The sequence below is a fragment of the Melopsittacus undulatus genome, chromosome 3, assembly GCF_012275295.1.
Source record: "Melopsittacus undulatus isolate bMelUnd1 chromosome 3, bMelUnd1.mat.Z, whole genome shotgun sequence".
Classification (NCBI taxonomy): Eukaryota; Metazoa; Chordata; class Aves; order Psittaciformes; family Psittaculidae; genus Melopsittacus; species Melopsittacus undulatus.
The window spans coordinates 87,296,600-87,306,418 of NC_047529.1; the positions used below are offsets into that span (position 1 = coordinate 87,296,600).

Genomic DNA, 9,819 nt, shown 5'->3' on the forward strand with positions numbered 1-9,819 from the left:
ATGGGTAGGGTCTAAACACATCTGTTTTGGCACAGCTTCTTGCCAGATTATACCCATGAATAAAAGAGAGGTTAGATGTCAGCTGGTTCCAATTAGAAGCTTTCCCTTTTCAAAACTAAAAGCCAAGCTGTGTCTCATACAGCCCTCACTTTAAGACATAGTTGGCACTGCAGCACACTAATTTATGAAGAAGGCATAACAAAAGGTCACAGTACCAAAAGGCAACCCATTTTATCCACTCAGAGCCATGAAAAATTTCAGGTTTTTCATGACTTATCACATTATTCCCTGATGCAGACAAGAAGGAAGGGAAAAGCTTCGTTGAAAACAGTCATTGTCCTTGTTCTTCCTATAAATTCCATAGTTACTTGTGTCAAATTTGAAAAATTATGACATTTCAACCAGTCTCCAAGCTACTCTGTATTGCAGTGCCTGGTATAAAACTCAGAGTAGCTTGTATAAGGATAGTTTAATTCTGAGATTAAATGAAGATCAAGCTAAGATCAGGCTCAGTATTTGACTTGTCACTCTAAATACTCCTCTATCAGGCAGCCTGTAATGAAAACAAAAACTTGCATGCATTAGAGAGTGACAACTGAAGAACTGGACCGGTAGTATCAAGACCTCCTTGTCTAGCAAATTCTTGAAAAAGACTAACAGAAGGCATCCACAGTAATTAATAAAAGAGGAACACAGGTAACTAAATAAAACAGTCTGTGTTCTGTTAAGCATTTAAATCTCCACTATGTAAATATCTTATGGATTCCATGGAAGCTTTCTCTAAGGAGCCCAATGTTCCTTCATTTTATATCAGCCATACTCAAATCCATACTGCCCTGTCTCTTGATAAAGACTTGTTTACCAAGTTTAGTAATGGTGTAAATAGCATTACCAAATAACAGAAAAGAGAAGAAAGGATATTGCAGTTTTAAAAGAAGATGTCAGAACAGGAACATGTGCAAAAAGACACATCATCAAAATACCCCAGTATCATTTAGTGTTTTTAAGTCACAGAAGGTGGCAATGCTTCAAAATTTTGAGGGCTTGATCTTATGCTTGACTACAAAGTGTAAAGTGTTATATTTAAATGTTCAAGGAGTGAAAATAAAAGTATTCTTCATTCATTTGGAAAACTGAAAATGAAAAAACATAGAACCAACTCATAAAATGACATTAAAAAAATAATTTTCAACCATATTTAAAATGATTGGCTTGACGTACTTTTAAATTAGCTATGAAGTACCTGCCACTAGCCAAGGTCTACAAAAAATTGTTCACAGTATTCCAGAGCTGAAGTAATTGGCCAGCTTCATGTACAGGATGCGAGAAAACCGATACACCACATAGTACATCAGAACTGTGTCATAACTGTTTATTTCAGCTGTTTTTTTGATTCACTGGAAAGAATGCAATTTTCCTACCACACTGAAACACTAGGTTTCTCAGATTCCCTCATAGCACTTCTCAGGTCATTAATTTCATATTTTTCAAGCCAACATGGAGTGTGCCTTGACCAGAACATTCTGAGGACATTAATAAAGCTGCAATCTCAGCAGGAAACATAAACCAAAACTATGTTAGAAGAAGTAAATCCACACTTCCTACTGGTACTTGGCAGTGACTGAAAGAAGATGCCTGGGGATCACTGGGATATCAGTTCTCTGCTGCTGGCTTCCTGCTAATTTCTTAAGGACCACATGATCATCTTTAAAATGAGAAACCAGAAAAGCAAATGTGCATCTTCTCACATATGCAAATGTAATTCTGTTGACCTAGCAGAAGAAGGGATTTTACTGATGTGCCTATTTAGGCATGTTTTTTGTCATCTGTCCTACCCAGCACTGTGTAAAATTCGTGCCAAAAGTATTTAGGACATGCTTTTTATAAGGGCAAGCAGTAAGACAAGAGGGAATAGCTTTAAACTGAAAGAGGGGAGATTGAGATTAGATATTAGGCAAAAAATTCTTTACTGTGAAGGTGGTGAGACACTGGCATAGGTTGCCCAGAGAAGCTGTGGCTGCCCCATTCCTAGAAGTGTTTAAGGCCAGGTTGGATGGGGCTTTGAGCAACCTGGCCTAGTGGGAAGTGTCCCTGCCCATGGCAGGGGACTGGAACCAGATGACCTTTAAGGCCTCTTCTAACCCAAACCATTCTATGATTCTATGACTTGCAGCCTCCACACTACAAAAATACTTTTCTACCCTTTACTTAACAGCAATCCCAAAATTCCATTTCACCATACCTCACATTCTCACACTAGGATTAAAGATATAACATAAAAACATAGTTCAGTCTCTGAAAAAGCAGCAGGCTTTTTGTCTCCTCAGAGCTAAGGGCACTTCTCTATTAACATCCACCACATTGTTTTGGGACACTTACACATATATATGGCATCTTAGTGCCTGTACCTCAGCTCAACAACTGGCACATCAAAATGGGCAAATATGTACCTTGCGGCCATGGCTTTTCAGCTGTGGTAATTAAGTTGTATAGGCAACATCAGAAAATCATCCATGCACACAACTAGCCTATCAAGTGATTTTGATGGCCTCACGCCACAGTGTGCTATTAGCTTTCTTCTGTTGCTGTTCAAGTTTTTCACCTTGTAGCATCCTTTTGGTGTTGCAAAGTGAATTGCAACTGTGAATTGAGCTGTATGCTAAATAATTCCCAGGAAGGATGAAACAAAACCCCAAGTCTTTATAATTTATCAGACCTGAAAATTTGGTAGTTGACAGATGTGATTAAAAAAAATACCTTAAGAAAATACTATTTGTTGTCTACAACCACTGAAGGGCATAAGATTTCCTCCTAAGGTATGTATCAGCATGTAGAGCTCAATTATTCCTTTAGGCTTCCATTAGCTTCCTTTTCCTAGTAGAATGACAATAACGTCCCATTTCTACTTGGGGAAATTTCAAAACATTTGGTCACACTATTCTACTTTGTAATAATTGATAATAATAGAAAAGATTTATAGACACTGTCTTTAATTGGTTTTGCTGGTTCAATCCATCTAAACCTAGTGCCCTCAAGGTTCTACCTCAACTTCTGGGAGTTGTTTATACTGGTAAATGAAACATGATAGATGAACTGCATCCTTTCTGAAACCATCCTTCTGTTACTTGGATTAAAACTAGACCCAAAATACATATTCCCTCTTCCCACAGCAGTTATGCTCTTCAAGCATTTTATTCCACTAACAAAGCTGAAAACTAGTAATCAGTAGTTCTGAGTAGTTTCTCAGTAGCTTCCGAGTACAAAAACCAGCTTGGATTGGAGAGATGACAACCAACAAATGAGGGCACGTCTTCTTGCCTGTGCCGTGTAAGGCCAACTTCCATTCTAGCCCATGTGACTCATTTCTAACACATTGGCACACCTCTGGGATGTATAAAATAACCATCCAATATTTTTTAATCAAGATTTAAAAGCAGACTATCAAGATCAGTTAAACTTCTTGTGCATACACAAACATACATACCTCTATATAGATATATACACACATTTATATATCACATAGAGACTTCAGTATAAGGTCTCAGTACTTTGGCCCCCTTTGAAGAAGTCAAGACCTATTACTGCTTAATTTCTAGGTTTTACATAAACAGGAAAAAGGTTGAGTACAGTCTGCTTAAATGATTTGAGTTTCAAATAAAACCATGAAGTCCTGACTGCCTTGTGCACCCACCAGATTCCTCCAGTGGACTCTGTTGGCTGATTCTTGACTGAGCTCTTGCTAGTTACAAACACTGGAAAGTAACATAGCCAGCACCTCCCATGAGTTTAAATACAAAACCTCAGTGAATACTTGACAGATTTTCATAACTCTTTTATAATGAATCAAATACACTCCCATACACAGAGGGCTCCCTTCCTAGTGAGGTCAGCACAAACTTGACTAACAAGAACACATCAGGCTGTCACATACAAGCCTTCCATACTTCTTAGGTTTTTGGGGTTTTTTTTTGTTTTCCCTTATTTTTCTTAGGTTGTTTTGATTGACAATGCTTTGGGTTTCAAACCCCAAATCTCTCACAATCAACAAACTTATTGTGGAGGAATTCAGCATCTTTAAGACTTGGGAGACTTGTTCATGGGCCCATTGACACTCAGGAGCAAAATTCAGAAGCAACATTACCACTGTTGTGCTCAGAGAATCATAGACATCTCACGGAATAATGCAAATATTTTCGTACGTATGCATTTTTTCCTTTTATTTCAATTAATTCCTTGCTTGACAGCTTGTCTCCCGATTTAAAAAGAGGGGCTGATTTATAAATCTAAGCAATAAGAACTAAAAACAGTAGGCTAGACTGTAGAAATCTATCCCAACACAGCTAATAATATGCTCCTATTACCACCAAAAAGCAGCTCACTCTCTCTTTAATTTCAAAGTTACATGTTGCATAGCTTTAGGATAATACATCACCATTGACATTTCTGATTTTCAGAGTTTACCAAACAGTATTAATGAGGTAAAAAGACTTACTTGACTGGCTTCTCTGGCATCCTTTTTTACGCAGAACATCCTCTATTGAAGTATCAAAGATTAACTGAATATTTTGCAAAAGACCCTGTAATAATAATAAAAAAATAATTAAAAATCAGTTAGGCCAATTTGGGAGTAAATAATAACAGATCTGCCTCAATGCCATGCCAGTGATTGGATTTAGCCATAAGAAAATATGTAAAAAGCAATCTAGAAGACATTAAACCTGACACAATAGCAAAAATATAATTTTGTTATATACAATTTCAATGCTATAAGTAGGAAAACCAGATATGTTCTGAAATTTGTCATAATAAAAGTTTTTGATCAGCTGTGAGCTCAAAACTCCATGCTCATAACACATTTTAGATTATAGCTCTGAGTTATTCCTCATGAGATAAAGCCAGCTTTTGAAGTTCCTGTCCCATCACACTTCAGTCCTCAGCCACACATTCCCATGCACTGTACTTCACTGCCTCCTCAAATGTGCTGACACTACCATGAGACAACAGTCTAAAACCAGAACTAGTATGTTTCACTCAAAAAAAAAGAAAAAGAAAATAAAAGAAAAAACATTACTTTCAAATCAGATTGTTTCAATGATCCATTTAACAGTAGAGCTCCAGAACCAGTTCTATGACCACAACTGATGGAGAAACATAGTCATGGAGACAGGAATAGAGAGGTTGTGGGCAAGAACTTCTGGCTTCCCTGCCAAAACTGGTCACCCATGGAACCACAGTCCAGCATGTCACGCTCTAGCTGACAACTAGGTGGCACAACAGGATGAGAAAGAAAGGGGTTTGGAAATTTCTGAAGACACGAGTTCAAGTTTGATTTCAGCTGTGAGTGAAAAGAAGCCATCCTTGGGCCACTATATGAGGTAGGCAGCAATTTTAATTTTATAGGAAAATCGGAAAGTTTGTAATTGCTTCAATTTAAAACAAAATATAAAGGATTAATATTTTCCACAAAAAGGGGGAAAAAAAAACAACCTCTCTCATGTATAGGACTGATCAGAATATTTCTAATTTTCTTCCCCATACCTGTTTTTTTTTGTTGTTGTTGTTGTTTGGTTGTTCGTTTTTAATTGAAAGAAAAGGTTATCCCGAATGGCAAGCAAAGATATTCTGCTAGGGGATGGACCAATATACCACATGGTTTAGCTCCATTTAAAAAAAAAAAAAAAAGGGTTTCTTCCTTCTTTCAAATAAAATTTAAAAATATTGACAGCCTTCTATGACCTGGATAGAATTCAATGGAAAAATACCTCTTCAGGAAATTCCCAAAGAATTTTATAAATCACCACAAAAATGCAACATGTTTAACAGTCTTACATTTGGAAAGAAAAAGTGGATGGTTGCATAGGAAAGTCCATAAACTGGCTTTGTACAGTTTGCCTGGATCTAGTCTGTGTTTTACCAGTCCTTTGCTTTCAGGAAACCCAGATTCGCACAACACAGATCCAGCAATGAATAAAAACACACTCTGGAGAAATTGTTTGGGAACACCTGTGATCCCATCAAATCCAAGAGCTGCTGGGGAACAAAACTGTGCCTATTGCATCTTCTCAAACTATTTGAGTTTACTTTTTTACCTCACCAGAGACCCAAGCTTCTCCAGGTTACCTACCCTGAAATGATTCTCCCGAATAGACCCTTTCGCCACATACATTCTGCTGTTCTCTGCTTTCAACTGCTCATAGAAAGGCTCCTCCAAGATGAAGCTGTCAATAAGGTCACAGCCAACATAGAGGTTGTAGTTCTCCCCTGTTATTTGCATGGTGAGGTTCTTCCACTGTGAGTCGGCAAGGTCCACATCTTCCAAGGATATAACGTTCTGGAAGCCATCCACCCAATAGATAAGGTCCAGGGTGTTGGCACGGCCATTAGAAATGATCTCAAACTGCCTCTCACTGATGCCAGGACCCTCTAAAGCAAGGATAGTGCCTCTAGATTGCCTGTCCTGTCTCAGGGTGGCTGAAAGGATAAAGCCCTCATTCTGCCGTATGAGTTTGACAATCTTTTTTAATTTCTCTGGTTTACATGGAGGTATATGGTCAAACCGAATGAAACGATACGCTGGGATAGAGGGGTCTGGACCCCGGAACAATTTTGCTCCAATTGTCTTTCGGTTTATGTTACTGATTTGAAGTAAATCAAAGGTAGTCTCCTCTTCCTTCTCACCATCTGAAAGAGTTAACAGGGTGTGACAATGTGTCTACAAAAAGTCTTAAACAACTCTGCACATTATACTTAGTAACTGCAACTATATGGCAGGTGCAAGGATCAGCAGATCCTAACAGTTTAATTCCTCCACAAACATAACTGCTCCTACTAGCACACCAGTTAATGGTATTTTCCAGTGACATGTTCATTTACATGAGAACTCTTTCCTTCAATGTCCATAGGTATAAATATGTTTGGTTATATAACTAAATATATGGCTATATAACTAAACATATGGCTATACATTTTGTAGCACTTGAGTACACACTTGTATATACATATATATGCTGCATACATATGCCTACACAGGATGCACCTACCAATGTATTCATTAAATATTTTTAATATATATGAATGGATAAGGAAGTTGAGCAAATTCTTATATTTTGACTATCAGCTAATAAAAATCAAATTATGAGAAGCCATGTGGCCACATGACAATAGGAAGCAAGAGATTTGATTTCAATGACTCAGGCCAAGAAGTCAGATGCAAATGAGGGTCTGGCACTGTGCCAGCTTATACTCTACTTATATTTGGCCTGTAGAGGTCTATTTCTCTACCTCTATCTTTTTAAAGCATTCATCAGACTCAGCGACTCTGTTTACATGTGACTTTCACCATACATTTACACTGGAGAGGAAAGTATAACAGGAATTACTTCTTAGATTTATTTATTATTGGAGAAACTTCATTTAGCCGTAGTAAGATGGATCTATCAAAAACACCACTAGGAACTACTATTCTAGGCACTTCTAAAAAATACAACATGATTACTTTGCCCACTGTAGCTCAGATAAGCAAATGTTTTACACTGACTTTTAGTTTTGTGAGTTACTAAATCTCTAGTTAAGAAGCATCAGAACTTACCCTGAGCATTTGAGGAAACCCACAGGGTTATCGAGATAGCAAGCCACAAGAGCCCACTCCTCTGCAGCATAACTCCTGTGAATAAACAAAAAAGCAGCAAGTATTAGGGAAAGAATATTTATCGACTACAAATATTTCAATTTATCTCATGAAATGCCATAAACACAACACTCATTATAAGCAACTATACATATAAAATTTGAATTTCTATCTTCTCTGATTTTTGTAATACTTATTCTGAGGTTACTCTTGATGCCAGAAGTAAAACATGATATCAATTGAAGAGAAGAGGAAATGTGGATGATAAAATTCCTTTTATGTAAATGCCCTTAAGAAAAAGGGAAAGACAAACATAAAATACACAATTTTCTCCACAATATTTCAGTTGCTGGCACAGGGACAACATGACACCACTACACGAGATGGAGAATAAGCTCCATCTTTATTTTGGAGCACAGTGTTCTGCTGAAATTCCCTGTAGGAAAATGGGATCTCACTATATATTGGTTTTGGCTACTAGCTTTACTATTCAATAACTTTTTCAGTGATATCATACAAACTCCTCTCTCCTCCCTGTACATACATGTAATATGTCATCCATCCATTCTTATAACCCTCTGTACCCAACCATAGCTGGATAAAGTGCCTTTTAACATGATGGCATTTTTGCCCTGAAGCACTATGCAGCTATAAGCCACGTAGCTGCATCTCCAGATGTGCTTACGCTCAAAATGAATGGAGCAGATGGCGTTCACTGGAACGTGCAGACGTCCATGCCTCTGGATATAGCCGTACCTCTTCAACACTGCTAATTCCACATATTTTCGCAAGGGATGCCAGCATTCGCCGCCTATACTTTCTTTGTCTCGCGGGGAGCTCTTATTACCTGTCGCCCCGAGGAAGCACCGTTGCAGCCAGCTACCGGCCAATGCCACGAAGCCTCTTTCCCCTCTCAATCCCAGCGCATCCCTCACGGGAGCACATCCCTGCGGGCACGGCGCGGTGGGCAGAAGCCACACACAGCCTCAGATCACCCTTCCTGGAGCAGGTCCCTTCCTTTGCTACCTTCGCACCCGCGGGGAACGGCTGCTCACGGAGAGCTCCGGTCCTTCAGGAGCAGCTCCTACCGCCTCTCCCCCGAGGGGGTGTTACGGTGGGGGGGATACGGCGCCGTCCAGCCTTGTGCCTCACCTGGCATGGAGGAGCCGACGGCGCGCTGAGGCTCTACCGGTGGAGAGCAGAGCACAGTACCCTGCCGCCGTCACAAGTCCCTCCACGGCCCCGCGCCCTGTGCCGCTGCCTTTATGGGCTACGGGCCGGGCCCCCGCTGTCAATCAGCTGTGCCGGGGCGCGCCCCTGGCTCGCCCCTTCGCGGCCGTGACATAGCCCCCGCGCCGCCCCCTCCCCACCGTGTGGCCCGCGCTCGCCTACCTGCGAGGCCATTCCGGGCCCGGGGCCGCCCCTGCTCCGCCCCGCGACCGCCCTTCGCGGGCGGTGCGGGAGGCGGGACTGGGACCAGTATTTCCCTCGGGGCGCAGCGTGGGGGAGCGTCCGGGTGTGCCGTCGAGCTTCTGGTTTCGAGGCTGGACGACCGCGGCAGCCCCGGCGCGGCAGAGCCCCCGGGAGGCGGCGCCAGGACCCGGCAGAAGGGAGGTGAGCCCGACCAGATCAGCCGCCGCGGCCGCCCGATGCCGGTCCCCACGGCATGGAGCGCGTTCCCGGCTCCTCCGGACCGGCCGGGAGATTCGCGAAGCTCTCGTCGGCTGAGAGCTCGGTGCTTCTGCCGTCACTGCGGCAAAACTCGACCTTCCCGAGCGCTAAATCATTTGTCTCATTTTAAAAGGCTTTATTTTTAAATTACAGAGCAGCCAAAAGGCGAGACGTGTACCCATCTACCCCCACACCCCTATCTGTAAAGGTTTGCTGGATGTAAAGTTTTGTAAAGGTTTGCTGGAGGTAAAGCATACAGATCTTACTCTTAGGCTGCTCTCACTCTAGTCTGGAGAGCTGGAATGTATCTCCACAAACCAGGGCTCCAGTCCCAATCCTGGTACTTGCAGGTTACCATGCTGAGGAGTTGCTAGCACGGCTGTAGGCACCATGCTCTGTGGGGAGTAGGAGAATGGATCCTTGCTGTGGGTCCACAGAACCTGTCCTGCATATTGTCAGGATTCAGACAAGGAGACCAGGGTCCCTGCTGCTGAGACCTGAACTGGGGTTGCAGAATATAA

The 9,819-nt window shown here is 41.4% G+C and overlaps 1 protein-coding gene across 2 annotated transcripts in view; it reads right to left on the bottom strand.

Moving 5' to 3' along the window:
- Nucleotides 1-9,038, bottom strand: part of THBS2 (thrombospondin 2) — a 33,157-nt gene extending 24,119 nt beyond the window's left edge. The window contains exons 1-4 of one of the 2 annotated variants that reach the window (XM_034060473.1): nucleotides 9,020-9,038; nucleotides 7,589-7,663; nucleotides 6,125-6,681; nucleotides 4,493-4,577 (exon numbers count right to left, since the gene is read on the bottom strand). In XM_034060473.1, coding sequence (XP_033916364.1) covers nucleotides 4,493-4,577; nucleotides 6,125-6,681; nucleotides 7,589-7,658 — 712 coding nt within the window. In that variant the 5' untranslated portion in view covers nucleotides 7,659-7,663; nucleotides 9,020-9,038. Of the gene's footprint in view, nucleotides 1-4,492; nucleotides 4,578-6,124; nucleotides 6,682-7,588; nucleotides 7,664-8,779; nucleotides 8,851-9,019 lie in introns of those variants that run through there. The other variant, XM_031048498.2, reaches the window with a different exon arrangement.
- Nucleotides 9,039-9,819: the final 781 nt, after the last annotated feature.